The 19,933-nt window shown below is 43.3% G+C and overlaps 1 protein-coding gene across 6 annotated transcripts in view; it reads right to left on the bottom strand.

The window, feature by feature from the left end:
- LOC139273762 (syntabulin-like) overlaps positions 1 to 19,549 on the bottom strand; it is a 97,807-nt gene extending 78,258 nt beyond the window's left edge. For 3 of the 6 annotated variants that reach the window (XM_070890825.1, XM_070890834.1, XM_070890861.1), the window contains exons 1-3: positions 19,324 to 19,400; positions 18,714 to 18,909; positions 1,762 to 1,959 (exon numbers count right to left, since the gene is read on the bottom strand). In XM_070890825.1, the coding sequence (XP_070746926.1) occupies positions 1,762 to 1,959; positions 18,714 to 18,909; positions 19,324 to 19,356 (427 nt within the window). In that variant the 5' untranslated portion in view covers positions 19,357 to 19,400. Of the gene's footprint in view, positions 1 to 1,761; positions 1,960 to 18,713; positions 18,910 to 19,012; positions 19,221 to 19,323; positions 19,401 to 19,504 lie in introns of those variants that run through there. The other 3 variants (XM_070890842.1, XM_070890871.1, XM_070890851.1) reach the window with 2 other exon arrangements.
- Between the last annotated feature and the right edge of the window lie 384 nt (positions 19,550 to 19,933).

Raw genomic sequence — 19,933 nt, 5'->3', positions numbered from 1 at the left:
TTCATAGAGCTTGAATGATTTATCAGAACTCTAATTCCTAAATTAGATATAAAAATTAATTCCCAACTAAATTTTTTAGGTTGGTCTGTGGTGTGTGTGTGTGTGAGAGAGAGAGGATCATTTTGGAACTATTTATTCTCCTATTCCTTATAATTTATTCTGAAAATACATCGAGTGAAATGCAATATAATGAAAGTTACCAGTATTGGAGAGAGACACTTTCCCTTTGGTGTACTGATTGGAGCACCAGGCCCACGTGATCACAGGTACACTTCCGCACACACTGCGTCCCTGGGATTTGTGGGCCATTACGCTGCCCTCTACTACGCAGCATCAGAAAGCAAGTTCACGAAGGAGGGCCCCATCAGATAAGTTTGTATTGTCTTCGGATTCCACAAAATCTGCCCCATTAAATTCTTTCAACTACATCATTATCGTAGCTGGCAGTCTGCAACCCGAAAGCTATCATGTCTCGCTCCCAGATACTGTTCTCAAACAGACTCCACTCTAAAAACATTCCATCCCATCTTCAATACTGCCTCTGGCCTGAAAACTCTATTCCATACTATGCTCTTAAGTAATGTGATCAAGATTACGCCATTGTATAAGTTCCCCTAAAAGGAAATAATTATTTAATCAGCCATATCAAATCTTTTCAATTTCAGTAAATGTTATTACAATGATCATTCCGGTTTGTAATGATCATAATCAGGAAAAGTTATATTTGACATTGTTTACCATACTATTTACTGTGCCCTTTTTACAAATAATCAACATACAATGAAGGTCTAGATATGTTATGCCAAGCATCCAAGTTTACAAAGCCACCATGACAGTACTAAAGCTAGAGAATAGCACATAATACATAAAGTAGTTTTATATTCCATGCAACGCTCAAGTTGGGGACATCTCAGCTGTTAAGATATATGCGGGCCGTAATTGCCCCTTTTGATAAGGCCTCTGACCGTCAGAAAGTGGCGGCTATGGGGCGGCGTGGAATAGCCGCCGACTCTCCATGGAGGGGCTGCCATTTTAGAAATTGCCATTCCTCAGGAGCGGAGCCATGTCTGGGACTGCTCCTCCTGTTTTCCCGCCGCGGCGTGCACGCACAGACCCCTTACCGTCTGGCGGGGACCACCTCACAAAATTGCCCCTTACCTGAAATTGACCCGTGGGAGTGGCCCCGCCTCCGGCCGGTGCCCCCGACTGCTTTTTCTGTCGGTGCACTCTCTGTGAAATGGCGGCGCGACTGCTCTTAAAGGGGAGGGCACACTGCCACAGTCACCATGTTATTTTTTTTTGTCGGCCGACTGCTAGGTCGGGCCGACAATTATGCCCCGGGTTCAGCCAGGCCACCACCCTCCTCCTGGGTGCAAGGCCGCTGGCCCGGCTAAAATGTTCCCTGGTGGCCCAGTGGACCGAACTAAAATGAATGCAGACTTCGCAGCGGCTCTCCCCTTTAACTGATGGGGAGAGACGCTGTGACGCGCCAGCACGATGACGTCATCAGCGCGGCCACTCTGTCCCGCCCCCACTTCCGCCCCGCTAGTGACGGCCTCTCCGCTTCGCTCCCACTTCTGCCCCCATGATGATCCATTTCCGCCCCAGAGCTGAATTTCGCCGGATAGGCCGCCACATCCATTGTGGCAGCCAGAACACTTCAAAAATGGTAGATACGCCACGTTTCCGGCAAAGGGCAATTTTAACTCCATCCTATTATTGTTTAAATGTTGTCAACAAATTTAAATAATAGTTCCTTACCTGGCTGCACCAGACATGACTTTTGCTCCCTCTTGTGTCTAATGTGCTGAAAGTTCCACTCAGTTACTGTTCCAGATTTCAGTTTCCTTCCACTTTCTTCTTCCTCATTCACCGTAGGAAATGTTAACAGACTATTGGCTGACTTAGAAGGGGTTTTAACTGGAGACACCGACTGGCTGCTGGGACATCCTGTGTCATCTGCTCAACGAAGGCAAAAAAGAAAATGATGATGACACGCATGCTGGATGCAAGTTAAGTAAATTTTTTTGACTTTCCAAAGCTCTACATTCAAATTATAAACTATACCAAACAGTGGTTAAATGAAGGATAAAGGAGAACATGGTAATAAACTTTAGAGCGTTATAGCCCCAATTTTAACTGCCTCCACCTGGCAGAAACGGGCAGCACGCGAGGGTGGGGACAGTTAAAATAAGTTGAGTCATTTACCCCCTCCAATCCCCTGCCTTCCCACTGTGGCCCGATATTAACCTGCTCTTTTGAGCAGGTGAGCAGGACAACCGCAGGAAGCGGGGACATACTTTAAATATGCAGACAGGGTCTGATGATGTCATTGGGATCCAATCTGTAATTTTAACTTGAGGCCTCAGCGGAATGGGGGGGCACTGTCGGCTCCCCCATCAGGCAAATCTGCCTGGAGCTGTATCCTGAGCCAGAAGAGGCCTAGAAGGTAAATGTAAGTTTTATTTTAGGCTTCTTTATGGGCCAGGAGCAGCAGGAATGCTTTCGATCTTTGCTAGAGTCTCCAGCATCCCCATGCATTAACTGTCATGGATCATTCCCACGGGTCCCCGACTGCGGTCTCCTGCCGCAAATTCCCGTTCCTGCCCGCCGGCCATGTAGTCAATCTGTCTGGGTGACAGGCAGGACTGTGAAGAGTTTTATTTAAATGAGGCCCAGCCATATACAGCCTTGCCGCTCCCTCACACCCTTCCCATCCTCCTGTGACAATCGAGGCCATTACCTTCCCACCTTTTCTGTGTGATGATTTCTAGAAATATTAGCAACCCCTTGCCAGGAATCCCTGTTCTACTTTCCAAAAGACAGTTAACTACTGAAGAAAAGGCAGCACAGTCACTGCAGAAAACTGGTTTTATTGCATATAACAACCAAAATAATATGCAAGGTTAACAACTACAAAATAAAACAGATTCTGATCACCCGAGAGACCCCCTGAAGTCCATGGACTGCAGTTTGAAAATCTATATCCTGGAGAACTATTTTAGAAAGGCTATGCATATGAGTAAAGAGACAATAAATTATTCATCTACTGGTGTATTATTGCTGTATTTTCGGAACATTAGATTTGCAGATGTTAGAGTTGCAGCTTTAAAGTCAAGACCCATTTTGAATTACGAAACACTAATTTTGTTCGTTATTCAATTGCATCATGAATAAAAATAATGTTTGGGATAGTCTCTTTGGAGTTTGTAGCGTGCAAATGCAACATTTTAATTGAACTACTGTTAATAATGCAGAAGCTTTGGTACTTTCATAATTTTGAATATATCTTGCTTTTTCTTCCCTAGGGTAAACAGCTGAAGATAGGGTTGAGACACTGTGAAAATAAATTTCCACTTTAAAATCCCCAAGTAAATACTGTGTTGGCTTTTACTGCTGGCATGAGTGGTTTTTTAAACGTTACATCTTTTAACATGGGGTACTAAAAATGAAAATCCTGGATTGTTATTTTACACTCAATCTGATGCTCATGGTATACTGATTAATTTCCACAGCACTGCTTGTGATAGGACATCTGCGCTGCATTGATGATACCTCACTGCACTTCGAACAACTGTATATATTAAGTTATCTTGCATTAATTTATAAAGATAATGATGACTGGATCTTAAAGCATTGAGCTGTAAAGAGAGGCTCATTATTTAAAAGATTAAAGGCGAGATGGAGAACAACAGCATTTTTTAAATCACACTGTTTATGAAGATGATGGCTGCGATAAAAGTTTAGCTGCGATAGTATAGAACCAAGAACACGATTAAGAGATAAATAAATAAAGATCAAAATACTAATTTAAGGAGTAAGTTTTACAATTAACTGTTAACTTAAAGAATTGACCACCGTCTACAGCAGCAAATGCTGACTTGAGTTCAGAAAGGAAATGGATAAATTTCTCTTTCAGTAGTGAGTAGGATACAGGGTTGGTGTCACAGGTAGGCAAGAAATGAAGAACATATCATATTAAATGCAAATGAAATGCATTAGTTGAATTGAATAACTTATTTTATTAGGACCACTGCTTTTTTTGATATATAATGACCTGGACTTGAATATATAGGGCATAATTTTGAAGTTTGCGGATGACACGAAACTGAGAAATGTAGTAAACAATATAGAGGATAGTAAGAGACTTCAAGAGGGCATAGGCAGACTGTTAAAATAGGTAAAAAGCTGGTTGGAGAAATTTAACGCAGAAAAGTGTGAAGTGATACATTTTGGTAGGAAGAATGAGGAGAGGCAATATGAACTAAATGGTATCAGTTTACGAACAATTGAAAGGTAAAGACCCTCTAGCCCATCGAGCCTGTCCCACACAATTGCGATACCTTGTGTATCACAACATAACACTTCACCCCATCAGAAACCATGTGATCTCCTGGGAGAGGCAAAAAAAAGATTAAAAATCCCAGGCCAATTTGGGGGAAAAAAATCTGGGAAATTCCTCTCTGACCCATCTATGCAATCAAAACTAGTCCAGAAGATCACTCTGGCCTTGAATTCCCTGCAGTACTTACCTTCTGTAAGAGGTGATCTCTGCCGCAGCCAGAAACAAATCTAGCTTTCACTTGAAGGAATTCAGCGAGTCTGCTTCCACCACATGAAACAGCAGCTTGTTCCAGAGATGTACTATTCTCTGGGAAAAGAACCAACTCCTGACGTCTAACCTAGATCTAGCCCTATACAACTTAAATTTGTGACCCTTGATCCTGCCGAACCTATTTAATTGAAATAAACTTTGGAACACCATCTATGCCCTTCATTATCTGAAAACCTCAATCAGATCCCCCCTAAGTCTACGCTGCTCTAAGGTATAGAGTCCCAACTCTTTTAGCCTATTTTGATAACGAAGATGCTTTAGGAATTAGTCTAGTGGCCCTCTTTTGTACCCTTTCCAGAGCCTCAATATCACTCACCATGTGAGGAGACTAAAACTGGACACAGTATTCCAAGTGCGGCCTGACTAAGGTCTTGAGCAAGGACAAAACAGTACACCTTGTCTTATACTCAATTGTCCTATGGATGCACCCCAGCACCCTATTTGCTCTGGCTATCACTGCATGGCATTGCTCATGTACCTTTAAGGATGTATGCACTAGAATGCCCAAATCTCTTTTTATATCCACCATCTTGAGCCCAATCTCCCAACACATTAAGATCTGCATGAAGCAGACAAGCATCTTCTATAGTTCTAACACTCACACAGATCTTGGTATCATCTGCAAATTTGCAAGTTGTGCCCCCAACCCCAAAAGTCAGATCATTAATAAAAATAGTAAAAAGCAACGGTCCCAACAGTGATCCCAAGTGACCAGTGAACGTTCTCCAAACAGATCCAAATCCATCTATAACTACTCTTTGCTTGCATCCTAACAGCCAGTTCTGAATCCAACTCAATATATTTCCACAAATACCCGAGGCTCCAATCTTATAGAGAAGCCTCTTAGGTAGTACCGTATCATTTTAAAGGGGGTGCAGGAACAGAGACCTGGGGGTGTATGTACACAAATCTTTGAAGGTGGCAGAACAAGTGAGAAGGCTGTTAAAAAGGATATGGGATTATTGGCTATATTAGTAGAGGAATACAGTGTAAAAGCAAGGAAGTTATTCTAAACCTTTATAAAAGACTGGTTAAGCCTCAGCTGGAGTATTGTCTTCAATTCTGGGCACCACACTTTAGGAAGGATGTCAAGGTCTTGAAGAGTGTTCGAAGAGATGAACTAAAATGGCACCAGGACTTCAGTTATGTGGAAACACTGAAGAAGCTGGGATTGTTCTCCTCAGAGCAGAGAGCGTTAAGAAGAGATTTATTAGAGGTGTTCAAAATCATAAATGGTTTTGATAGAGTAAATAAGGAAAACTGTTTCCAGTGGCAGAAGAGTCGGTAACCAGAGGACATAGATTTAAGGTGGTTGGCAAAGAACCAGAAGCGACATGAGGAAAGATTTTTTTACATGGCAAGTTGATGTGATTTAGAAACATACAAACAAAGAAAATAGGTGCAGGAGTAGGCCATTCGGCCCTTCGAGCCTGCACCATCATTCAATAAGATCATGGCTGATCATTCCCTCAGTACCCCATTCCTGCTTTCTCTCCATATCCCTTGATCCCTTTAGCCGTAAGAGCCATATCCCTCTTGAATATATCCAATGAACTGGCATCAACAACTCTCTGTGATAGGGAATTTCACAGGTTAACAACTCTCTGAGTGAAGAAGTTTCTCATCTCAGTCCTAAATAGCCTACCCCTTATCCTAAGACTGTGACCCCTGGTTCTGGACTTCCCCAACATCGGGAACATTCTTCCTGCATCTAACCTGTCCAGTCCCGTCAGAATTTTATGTTTCTATGAGATCTCCTCTCATCCTTCTAAACTCCAGTGAATAAAGGCCCAGTCGATCCAGTCTCTCCTCTATGTCAGTGCAGCCATCCCGCGAATCAGTCTGGTGAACCTTCACTCCCTCAATAGCAAGAATGTCCTTCCTCAGATTAGGTGACCAAAACTGAACACAATATTCCAGGTGAGGTCTCACCAAGGCGCTGTACAACTGCAGTAAGACCTCCCTGCTCCTGTACTCAAATCCCCTAGCTATGAAGGCCAACATACCATTTGCCTTCTTCACCGCCTTCTGTACCTGCATGCCAACTTTCAATGACTGATGAATCATGACACCCAGGTCTTGTTGCACCTCCCCCTTTCCTAATCTGCCGCCATTCGGATAATATTCTGTCTTCGCATTTTTGCCGCCAAAGTGGATAACATCACATTTATTCACATTATACTGCATCTGCCATGCATTTGCCCACTCACCTAACCTGTCCAAGTCACCCTGCAGCCTCTTAGCATCCTCCTCACAGTTCACACCGTGACCCAGTTTAGTGTCATCTGCAAACTTGGAGATATTACACTCAATTCCTTCATCTAAATCATTAATGTGTATTGTAAAGAGCTGGGGTCCCAGCACTGAGCCCTGCGGCACCCCACTAGTCACTGCCTGCCATTCAGAAAAGGACCCGTTTATCCCGACTCTCTGCTTCCTGTCTGCCAACCAGTTCCCTACCCACGTCAGTACATTACCCCCAATACCACGTGCTTTGATTTTGCACACCAATCTCTCGTGTGGGACCTTGTCAAAAGACTTTTGAAAGTCCAACTACACAACATCCACTGGTTCTCCCTTGTCCACTCTACTAGTTACATCCTCAAAAAATTCCAGAAGATTTGTCAAGCATGATTTCCCTTTATAAATCCACGCTAACTTGGACCGATCCTGTCACTGCTTTCCAAATGCGCCGCTATTTCATCTTTAGTAACTGATTTCAACATTTTCCCCACTACTGATGTCAGGCTAACCGGTCTATAGGTACCCGTTTTCTCTCTCCCTCCTTTTTCAAAAAGTGGTGTTACATTAGCTACCCTCCAGTCCATAGGAACTGATCCAGAGTCGATAAGACTGTTGGAAAATGATCACCAATGCATCAATTATTTCTATGGCCACTTCCTTAAGTACTCTGGGATGCAGACTATCAGGTCCCGGGGATTTATCGGCCTTTAATCCCATCAATTTCCCTAACACAATTTCCCGCCTAATAAGGATATCCTTCAGTTCCTCCTTTTCACTAGACCCTCGGTCCCCGAGTACTTCTGGAAGGTTATTTGTGTCTTCCTTCGTGAAGACAGAACCAAAGTATTTGTTCAGCTGGTCTGCCATTTCTTTGTTCCCCATTATAAATTCACCTGAATCTGACTGCAAGGGACCTACGTTTATCTTCACTAATCTTTTTCTCTTCACATATCTATAGAAGCTTTTGCAGTCAGTTTTTATGTTCCCGGCAAGCTTCCTCTCATATTTTATTTCCCGCCTCCTAATTAAACCCTTTGTCTTCCTCTGCTGAATTCTAAATTTCTCCCAGTCCTCAGGTTTGCTGCTTTTTCTGGCCAATTTATATGCCTCTTCCTTGGATTTAACACTATCCCTAATTTCCCTTGTTAGCCCACAGTTGAGCCACTTTCCCCATTTTATTTTAGACAGGGATGTACAATTGTTGAAGTTCATCCATGTGGTCTGTAAATGTTTGCCGTTGCCTATCCACCGTCAACTCTTTAAGTATCATTTGCCAGTCTATTCTAGCCAATTCACGCCTCATACCATCGAAGTTATCTTTCCTTAAGTTCAGTACCCTAGTCTCTGAATTAACTGTATCACTCTCCATCTTAATAAATAATTCTACCAAATTATGGTCACTCTTCCCCAAGGGGCCTCGCACAACAAGATTGCTAATTAGTCCTTTCTCATTACACATCACCCAGTCGAGGATGGCCAGCCCTCTAGTTGGTTCCTCGATATATTGGTCTGGAAAACCATCCCTAATACACTCCAGGAAATCATCCTCCACTGTATTGGTTAGCCCAATCTGTATGTAGATTAAAGTCGCCCATGTTAACCTTTATTGCACGCGTTCCTAATTTCTTGTTTGATGCTTTCCCCAACCTCACTACTACTGTTTGGTGGTCTGTACACAACTCCCATTAGCGTTTTCTGCCCTTTAGTATTCCACAGCTCCACCCATACAGATTCCACATCATCCAAGCTAATGTCCTTCCTTACTATTGTGTTAATGTCCTCTTTAACCAGCAATGCTACCCCACCTCCTTTTCCTTTCTGTCTATCCTTCCTGAATGTTGAATACCCCTGGATGTTGAGTTTCCAGCCTTGGTCACCCTGGAGCCATGTCTCCGTGATGCCAATTATATCATATTCATTAATTGTTGCCTGTGCAGTTAATTCGTCCATCTTATTACGAATATTTCTCGCATTGAGGAACAGAGCCTTCAGGCTTGTCTTTTTAACACACTTTGCCCTTTTGGAATTTTGCTGTAATGTGGCCCTTTTTGATTTTTGCCTTGGGTTTCTCTGCCCTCCACTTTTACTTTTCTTCTTTCTATCTTTTGCTTCTGCCCCCACTCTACTTCCCTCTATCTCCCTACATGGGTTCCCATCCCCCTGCCATATTAGTTTAACTCCTCCCCAACAGCACCAGAAAACACTCCCCCTAGGACATTGGTTCTGATCCTGCCCAGGTGCAGACCGTCCGGTTTGTACTGGTCCCACCTCTCCCAGAACCGGTTCCAATGTCCCAGGAATTTGAATCCCTCCCTTCTGCACCACTCCTCAAGCCACGTATTCATCTGAGCTATCCTGCGATTCCTACTCTGACTAGCACGTGGCAATCCTGAGATTACTACCTTTGAGGTCCTACTTTTTAATTTAATTCCTAGATCCCTAAATGGACCTCATCCCATTTTTTACCTGTATCGTTGGTACCTATATATACCACGACAACTGGCTGTTCAACCTCCCACTCCAAAATGTCCTGTAACTGCTCCGAGACATCCTTGACTCTCGCACCAGGGAGGCAACATACCATCCTGGAGTCTCGATTGCGGCCGCAGAAACGTCTATCTATTCCTCTTACAATAAAATCCCCTATTACTATAGCTCTTTTTCCTGCCCTCCTGTGCACTCACAGTGCCATAGACTTGGCTGCTGCTGCCTTCCCCTGATGAGTCATCCCCCCCAACAATACCCAAAACGGTGTATCTGTTTTGGAATACACTGCCTGAAAGGGTGGTGGAAGCAGATTCAATAATAACATTCAAAAAAGAATTGGAAAACTACTTGAAGGGAGAAAATGTTCAGGTTTATGGGGAAAGAGCAAGAGAGTGGGATTAACTGGATAGCTCTGCCAAAGAGCCGGCGCAGGCTTGATTTATTACCTTATTTCTTATAAACATAATAGTGATGACATCACGTCACCAAAATGGGCCAAATGAAAAGAGGACAAAATTCAAATTAATTAATAGTTCATCACATAACTCACCGATGTTCGAGGCATGACATTTAAATTTCCATCCGGGGGATGGAGGAGGGAATGTGGGGGGTGGGGTAGATAAGAGATTTTCTCTGTGCGTTATGGTGAATAAAATCATAACGAAGTTTATAAATACATCATGATTTTGTCATGGAGAGAGCAGAGATAATTCCCTCTTCTTACAATTTAACAATATTGTAGCTTTATTCAAAACACTGTGCAAAATTACAATGAAAAATAGAACAAAGAATTTACTGAAGAAATAAGTGTCTTTGATTTAATTTTGCCCATCAATGTCCTATATTTATAAAATCACTTAACATTGGAACCATTTATATGAAAACAGTGATGCCAAGTTAGCTACTTCAAAATAACGGTGGAATAAATAGACGATATACAATAGGCATTGTTTTGATAGATGGCACTATTTCTGTTGTTATCTTGCTTATGCTGCTCATCATGCAATACTAAGGCCTATTTAAAATGTTTTAAGTACATTTTTATTTTGAGGGGGGAGTGGGGAGTGGGGCTGGTTCCCAAATACATGATTAAAAACATGAGCCGTGGTGCGTGTCTGAAATAGCTGCAGATAGTCAGTGACAGAGATCAAGGGAGATACATGGTCAGACAAAGCAGCAGGAAACAGGCACCTCATGGGGAATGATACTGCACAAAAGAGCATGGCACAGTGCCATGGAGAGAACTAAGGAAGCAATCGAAGGGAATGTATTGCTAGTTTCAGAAATAATAAACCATAAATGAGCCAGTGCATTGATTCCTCATGTGTGGCACAATCTTAATTATTAAACTAACCTGTTTATTTACAATCTTTATATTGTCAAATAATCTTGAACAATATTCTCATTTCAAAACAGTCTGAATCAAGAGGCTGATAACATGCTTCTAGCACGAGAGTCATATGTACTTATGCACAAATAAGCTGACATCACCAGATCAAACAAGGTCAGCCAATTTGCATAATTTATTGGTTCTCCAAGCGCAGTTCAATGAAGAGCTAGGAGTGTCAAGATTCCATTATCTTGCACCAGCAATGAAGGTTGGCTGTCTTTGTGTGGTGCACTTTCCCTGCTTGGCAGAAAGGGCACTAGGCATTGCGGAGTTGGGATATGGGTTTGGGGGAGAGCAGGCAAGGGGATCATGAGTAGGGTAAGGATAAGGAACCCAAATTAATTTATTTAACAAATGGAATGGTGCCCCGTTCCCCTCAGCACCTGTTTCAAAAGCTCAGGTGTTCCGGCTGCATTATGGGGCATCCACTCGACTTACACTCTGTCATGTATGTACTTTTAGGATCACTAGCCAATAGATGGCGTCATTGTTGGCGGCCATTGGGCTGTATGCACGTGTGTGCAGCCCAAGTATAAAAGGCCAGCCATTTTGTATATTAGTCACTTTGGGCCTTAATAAAGCAGAACCAAGGTTATACCTCTTGGAGTTAAACAGTACTCAGTCGAACAGTTATTGCATACACAACATTTGGCGACGAGGCAACAAGAACCGTTGCATGCAAAAATAAGCACAATTGGATTGTTGGAAGGAGAAAACTGGGCAGACTTTGTGAGCAGTTTGAGACAGTTCTTCATGACCAACAAAATGGAGGAGGTCGGCGACGCAGATTGGCGCCGGGCGGTGTTCCTCACGGTTTGCGTCCAAAAATTTATGGTCTGATAAAGAACCTACTCCTGCCTGTGAGTCCAACAGAGAAGACGTATGAAGAATTGTGTACACTGGTACAGGACCACCTTAAGCCAGATGACGGCATCATCATCTTGAGATACAGATTTTACATGCACGTTCGCTCAGAGGACCAGAATGCGGCATAATTCGTTGCCGACCTGAGACATCTAGCGGGATTGTGTAAATTTGGGGCTGTGTTGGCAGACAGGCTGTGGGATTTCTTTGTAATTGGCATCAACCACGAGGTGATCCTGCGTAAACTACTGGCGATGGAGACGTTGGACTTGAACAGGACCATCACGATCGCTCAGCCATGCATGATGATGGATAGAAGTCTAAAGCAGGTATCAGTGAAAAATCGAAACTCGGCAAGTACTGTAAATATGATTGATTCGGCGTTCGACAGAGCAGCAGATGGCAGAGCCTACCTGATTGCGTACGTGAAACCTGTGGCTGCCCAAAGTTCACCAGCGGGAATGCATCCGATTTCTCCGTGTTGGCGTTGTGGGGGAAATCACCGGCACCAGCAGACCCGATTTAAGCAATATAGTTACAAAGGCTGTCTGAGAGTGGGGCATCTCCAGCGCAAGTGTTCACAGATGAGCAAGCGTGCTGCAACACACCATGTGGAGGATGATGGTCAGATTAGCGCGGATCCGGATAAGCAATCTGAGATACCAGAGGAGGAAGTGTATGGACTGTACTCGTTCCTAACTAAGAGCAAACTGATAATGATCAATGTGAAATTTAATGGGGTGCCGGTATCGATGGAACTGGACACGGGGGCGAGTCAATTGATAATGAGCCAGAGAGCATTCGACAAGCTGTGGGATACTAAGGCTGTGAGGCCCAGGCTGAGTCCAGTCAATGCCTAGTTGCGCACGTACACCAAAGAACTCATAACGGTGATTGGCAGTGCCACAATTAAAGTGTCGTATGATGCTGCAGTTCATGAGTTACCGCTATGGATTGTTCCAGGCAATGCCCCAACGCTGTTCGGCAGGAACTGGCTTGAAAAAATCAGATGCAATTGGAACGACATCAAGGCATTGTCATCGGAGAAGAATACATGTGCCCAAGTACTGAGCAAGTTCCCCTCGCTGTTTGAACCAGGTATCGGCAACTTCACGGGAGCCAAGGTGCAGATCCCTGTGGACTCGGGTGCAAGACCTGTCCATCATTAAGCTTGGGCAGTTCCATATATGATGAGGGAGAAGGTCGAAATCGAACTGGACAGACTCCAGCGTGAAGGCATCATATCACCGGTTGAATTTAATGAATGGACCAGCCCCATTGTTCCTGTGCTGAAAAAAGATGGCACAGTCAGAATCCGTGGAGACTACAAGGCTACGATCAACAGGGTTTCAAAACAGGATCAGTACCCGTTACCGAAGGCTGATGACTTGTTTGCAAAGCTAGCGGGGGGAGGAAATCATTCACCAAACTGGACTTGACGTCGGCCTACATGACACAGGAGCTGGTCGAAACGTTGAAGAGACTTATGTTCATTAACACGCATAAAGGACTGTTTATTTATCATAGGTGCCCTTTTGGAATTCGTTCGGCTGCAGCAATATTTCAGAGGAACATGGAGAGTCTACTGAAGTCTGTTCGCAGAACCGTCATGATCCAAGGTGACATCCTGATCACAGGTCGTGACCCCGAGAAACATGTGAACAATCTGGAAGAGGTTCTACATCATCTGGACAAAGTGGGACTCAGACTGAAATGCTCAAAATGCGTCCTCATGGCACCAGAGGTCGAATACCTGGGAAGAAAAATTGCTGCTGATGGCATCAGGCCCACGGACACGAAAACCAAGGCCATCAAGAATGCACCCAAGCCACAGAATGTGACGGAGCTGTGTTCGTTCCTGGGTCTACTCAACTACTTTGGTAACTTCCTACCTAAATTGAGCACCTTATTAGAACCGCTGCACATGCTGCTAAGAAAATGCGACAACTGGGTGTGGGGTGCATCTCAAGACAGAGCTTTTGAGAAAGCTACTAATCTGTTTTGCTCTAACAAGCTGCTGGTACATTATGACCCATGTAAACGTTTAGTATTGGCCTGTGATGCTTCGTCATATGGAATTGGTTGCGTACTCCAACAAGCTAATGAGTCGGGTAAACTTCAACCAGTCGTGTATGCTTCAAAAAGTTTGGCTCAAGTGGAAAGAGCCTACAGCATGGTAGAGAAAGAAGCATTAGCCTGTGTGTATGGGGTTAGAAAATTGCATCAGTACCTGTTTGGTCTTCGGTTTGAACTGGAGACAGATCACAAGCCGCTCATTTCACTGTTCACTGAAAACAAAGATATCAATACCAATGCTTCATCCTGCATCCAGAAGTGGGAGCTGACATTATCCGCTTATGATTATGTCATTCGCCATAGACCTGGCACCAAGAATTGTGCCGATGCTTTGAGCTGTCTGCCGTTGCCCACACCGGAGGTGGAAACGCCACAACTGGCGGACCTATTGTTAGTTATGGATGCTTTTGAGAGTGAAGGAATCCCTGCCACGGCTCAATAAGTTAAGACCTGGACCAGCCAGGTCCCGATATTATCGGTGGTGAAGAGTTGCATCCTCAAAGATGATTGGTCTGCCATACCCAAGCAAATGTGCGAGGAGACCAAACCTTACATTCGTCGCAAAGGTGAACTGTCTATTCAGTTGGATTGTATACAGTGGGGCAATCGTGTTGTTATGCCCAAGAGTGGGAGAGAGAAATTTGTACGTAAGCTACATAGCACACATACTGGCAGTGTAATGATGAAAGCCATCGCCAGGTCTCATGTATGGTGGCCGGGAATTGACTCTGAGCTGGAAGCATGTGTGCATCAGTGCAACACTTGCATGCAGCTCAGCAAAGCACCAGCGGAATCGCCGCTGAGTCTGTGGTCGTGGACGTCCAAACCTTGGTCCAGGATCCACATAGACTTTGCAGGTCCCTTTCTGGGGAAGATGTTTTTAGTTGTGGTGGATGCATATTCGAAGTGGATGGAGTGTATAATCATGTCAACCAGCACATCCACAGCTACCATTGAGAATCTCAGTGTCATGTTCGCGACACATGGTCTGCCTGACATCGTTGTTAGCGACAATGGATCGTGCTTCACCAGTCAGGAGTTTCAAGAGTTCATGAAACTCAATGGTATCAAACATGTAAGGTCAGCACCGTTCAAACCTGCATCCAATGGGCAAGCAGAACGTGCTGTCCAAATCATAAAGCAGAGTATGAAGGGAGTAACCCAAGGGTCACTGCAGACCTGCCTGTCATGCATACTGCTTAGTTACAGGACAAGACCACACACGCTTACCGGGGTCTTGCTTGCTAAACTAATGATGAAGAGAGGTCTTAAGACCAAGCTATCTCTTGTACACCCTGACTTGAATAATCATGTTGAATATAGAAGATAAAGTCAGCAAGGGTATCACGATCGTGCAGCTGTGTCACGCGATATTTCTGTAAATGATCCTGTATATGTTCTGAATTATGGTCAGGGTCCCAAGTGGATTGCTGATGGCCAAGGAGGGCAACAGAGTATTTATTGTCAAGCTCAAAAATGGGCAAACAGGCAGGAACCATATGGATCAGACAAAGCTGCGGCACACAGACGAACCGGAACAGTCGGAGGAAGAGACAATCGACAACCAACCAACCTACGCCAATCATCAGAGGACTCAGTGGTCATCAGTGAATCGGGACTTTCAATCACTGACATGTTCAATGAAAATGGACTTTCAATCCCTGACATGGCCACCCAGTCACAACAGACTCTGAACACTCACCCAAGGCTGGAGTTGAACTGAGATAGTCAACCCGGGAGCGTAAAACACCGGGCAGTCTCAATTTGTAAAAGACTTTGTTAATATCTCAGGGGGGTATTGTCATGAATGTACTTTTGGGATCACTAGCCACTAGATGGCGTCACTGTTGGAGGCCATTGGGCTGCACGCACGTGTGTGCAGCCCAAGTATAAAAGGCCAGCATTTTGTATATTAGTCACTTTGGGCCTTAATAAAGCAGAGCCAAGGTCATACCTATTGGAATTAAGCAGTACTCAGTCTAACAGTTATTGCATACACAACACACTCAAGTTCAGATTTTAATGAATGTGTGTGCATACTCCCAGAACCCTTTGCACTTTATATCTGCATTTGGAAGCACTAAGCAGCACAGGTGAAATGTAGGCCTCATAATTTTCTGAGGATGTATTATTGGCGCCCAAAAGTATGGATAGATTAAAGACCACCTTCACCACTTGGTGGGTAACCAACCCTTGTAGAATGTGCCTGACTTTCATTCCATTATAAATGTCTTAAAGTTAAAAGGAACCTAAACACATATTCCAGAAACAGTTTCCAGGCATCTGAATCTGCTGTCTAATAAACTGGATGATTTTCAAGTAGTGTTGATTTAGCTCACATAGTTTTCTATTTTCCATGGCAGATTAGTGAATAATCTGACCTGTGCTATGTTCGAAGATCTTGTAAACCAGACATTAGAAGTGGAAAATTAGTAAATAAATATGAGCAGGATGGATGCAGGTGTTTCCTGTTAATATCCTGCTCATTTTGTTGGTAAATGTGAGCTCAGCTGAGATTTCACACATGACAAGTTTCATATCATAGCTGTCAACAGGATGAGTTGCTTCTCACACAGAACTTTTGGAGGTACATGTGGGGGTGAGGAGGCAGAGTGGGGAGAACCACCTGCAGCTAACCAACCTCCAATCAATAGTTCAAGATTGCCACTGCCTTGGGCTTGGAAGTGGGGCCCTCACATAGCTTCTTAAACGGGGAATGATGTATTGTGTGGGGAAAGGGGCCCAAGAGGAGATTGCAAAGGTATATTGAAATCGAGCAAAAATTTTATTTTTCAATTGCCCAACATATGTGCGCTAGTTTAAAATGTTAAAATATAAATATAAATAACAGGATTGCTTTGTCTGCAAATCCTTTAATTAATAATTGAATAATTGTAATTGCACACATTGAAATATACACCCTCAAAAAAACAATTGACTGCAATGTTTTGAAAATAATTTTAGCCTGGAGAGAATTATAGATAAGGACACTAAGGTGTGATGCCCCCATAACTTTACTGTGCTGCCGGTAGGTTTATGTGGCCAGGTTCACACAGGAATGTCTTCAGTAAGTATATTTGTTTTTCATCAGCCCTTCCTGCTTCAACATATTCATACATGTCAGAGACTGGTTTGGTCATGTCTATAGATTGGGTTTTCAACCAAAGGACACGCCATTTTCTGAAAGTTGCTCCCACCTTTAAATGGGAAATGAGCACCAGGCGAAAGTAGTATTTTTAGGAAAATGGCACAGAAAATTAGGGAGGTTAGATTAGGTTAAAAAGGAAAATTAAAGTTTAATAAAAGTTAAAATTTAAATAGTGATAGAATAGGAATGATGAGATAAATGGTCTTTATTGTATTTGAACATTGTTTAGTTGTTTAAGATTAAAGATATTCCTGGCATTTGGGCAGTTTTATGTTAGTATTAGCTTCAGCTTCACATTGTCTGAGCTGTAACCTTACAAAACTGGCCAACCTAAGGAGACATTCAGTCTCTGTATCTGCTGAGTAGCTAATTACAAGCCAATGGTCTATATTTTATAATAAATATATTTATTGATAGAATAGTTCAGAACAGGATCTGTGAAACGGATGACATTTTAATAAAACATCTAAATAAAATAATCTGCTGATTTCAACGTTATGAGTCTCAAAATGATGTGTTTTTTTAAAGCAGCACACCCAAACATAATAATTAATTTAAATATATTTCCCATTGCTTTTGACCTCTGATGTCATGCAAATGACAGATGCTACTGAGATGCACATGCCTCAGATGTTGAGCCAATCACATTTTGGAATTGTACCTCGTCCATCTATGTTTCACAAAAGGTCCTGCTACTTGACATCTATCAACTGACAGTCATATCAGCAAAATAAGGTTATTCTCACATTCCTTAATATTTTAAATTCAAATTCCACTGATGTGTTTTTTAAGACTACACACTATTAAAATATCCCAATTCTAATGTCTTCAGCTGTTACTCACTAGTTGTTACTACTCACTATATTGCACAATGCATTGTGTACAATTATGGCACCACCACCTTAATGAATTGCTCAACATAGCTGTGACCAGTTAAACATTACCTATCTAGCATTAGGAGTTATGTCATTGAAAAAACTGAACCTGTTCACAAAATCAATTTCAAAAGTGCATCTAGATATAATGCATATTTCCCTAGTAGAAACATGATTCAGTTACATTTAAAATATTGGCACAGTGCAAATATTTCAATTTTTGGTATTGCAATAATAACTTCCCTAACCTGATTTCAATAGGCATTTATTTTCTTATGATACAGAATGGCATCACTTCAACCATATTTTGCATATCTATGTTTAGAGACAACTGGTACAAAGACGTTTCTATCATTTTATCAGAGTACCTTAGTGAGTAAGAGAGTTAGTCCCCACGCCTAAATAAAATCAGAAAATTTAAAGCCACTGAGGAAAATGGTGTTCAGAATCTATCCTCACACACAGATCAGATAAATTAATCTTCCAACAGCAGACATTATTTGTACTTTATGATAAAAGTGGTTGTATTTATATTGAAAAAGTGGGTTGCCATTTTGTGTCATTCAGAAACCGGATCAGCTGCTAGTGGGAGTGATAATGTGAAGAAACGAACAAATAAAGTTTGCCAAATAATTTCATGAAGACAGTGCCTATTTAAATGTGTTGTGGGAACCAGCGAAATGATACTGTGCGGCTGGGGAAAAACACTCCAGCGTCTCCAGATGTTAAACCCGGAGTCGTAACCATTAACATTTTACATCTGTATTCCTCCCTCTTTCGGAGCCATTCCAACGTTTTATCTGCTAGCACTTTATCTTGACCTTGGCAGTGGTCCTATGGACTGCAGAGACCGCAGTTGTCACAAAACGATACCTGGGAAAGCCGGTCAGCAAACTATAAACAAATGATGGGGAAAACAGGTCCCAAATAAACAAATGATTGTCATTTGCAATGGACTCGTACATTAGGAATATAAATTTTGCATATAAAATAACCCTTGGTGATCAGAGGTACCTGAACAGAAACTGATGCTGCTGAACGTGGTGGTGGATCTCCGTGACTGCCCAGAGCTCAGGTCGTAATCGCGGCTGTCTTCCTCGGACAGAGGGGATTCCGAAGAAGGCGATCCTTTCTGGGTGTGGGGGTAAGGGCGGAGAACCAGTATCGGGATGCGGCTGCGTGGAGTTCGCTTCTCTCGCACCTTCTGATCCTAGCCGACAGAAAGCGTGTGGGTTATTGATTTAGCCCAACATCTCAGCCAATAACCCCGCACCCCCACCCCGAACAAAAGCCGCCTTGAAAGAGCCACATACCTGTTCCATTGTGGCGGCGCCTGGAGCGCAGTACCAGCTAGCTGTGTTTGCAGCAGTGCCTGCCGCTCTCAGTTTCACCGTCAGACATTGCTGCGCCCAGCCCAAAGAGCCACAGCGCGACTTGCGCTCGCTGCCGTGCTGAATACAAATGTTTACCCCCCCCCCGCCGCCGCCGCCGATTGAACCGCAATAGCTTGGACAAGCCGCTGTTCCGTGACCTCATGGTTGCGCAACCCAACACGCAACCCGATCGCTGCCAAAAAAAACAGGTCATCTGTCCCACAAACTGGCATTTAAAATAACCTTCTCACCAAGATCATGAGTTGGCCAAAAATTGCAATCATCAGATATCAAATGCCCAGCATTTGTCCAATCGCTTTCTCTTGTTTTTTTTAAACATAGAATTGAACCCCAGTTTGCATTTAGTTCATCATCACCCCCTTGCCACCCTCTCCCCTCCTCACATTAGGGGGCATGATAAAGCGACATTACCTTGTAATGCTCATTAAACGGTCCCATCCCGCCTCTTCCTCCTGGAACCTGTCATTTGGGATGAAAAGAGATACATTAGGCGCATGCGTGCTGCTGCAGCGGTTGACAGCACACGTGGCACGGCGGCTGGAGTGAGCAGGGAGGGTGAGCAGGGTGAACTTGCACTGGCTGTGCTCACCCCGGGCAGGCAGCACTCCTCACCTTCACAACAAATCCGCCCACATTCTTCTCAAAAGTACCCACATTCCAGTGAGTGAGGTCAAGCTCACTCATATTTATCTCAAACTCGCCCACCTTCAGGTCAAACCCGCCTACATTCAGGTCGAATTCTCTCAGACTCAGCCACTTTCCTGTTTAACCCAAGTGGATATCTTTTGTTTTTAAAACGAAACTGGTTTTATTTTCCAAAAGTCTACATTTACATATTTT

This window comes from Pristiophorus japonicus, chromosome 1 (genome assembly GCF_044704955.1).
Source record: "Pristiophorus japonicus isolate sPriJap1 chromosome 1, sPriJap1.hap1, whole genome shotgun sequence".
NCBI classification, from domain to species: Eukaryota; Metazoa; Chordata; class Chondrichthyes; family Pristiophoridae; genus Pristiophorus; species Pristiophorus japonicus.
The sequence above is the reverse complement of the archived record's forward strand: the minus strand, read 5'-3'. Positions and strand labels throughout refer to the sequence as shown.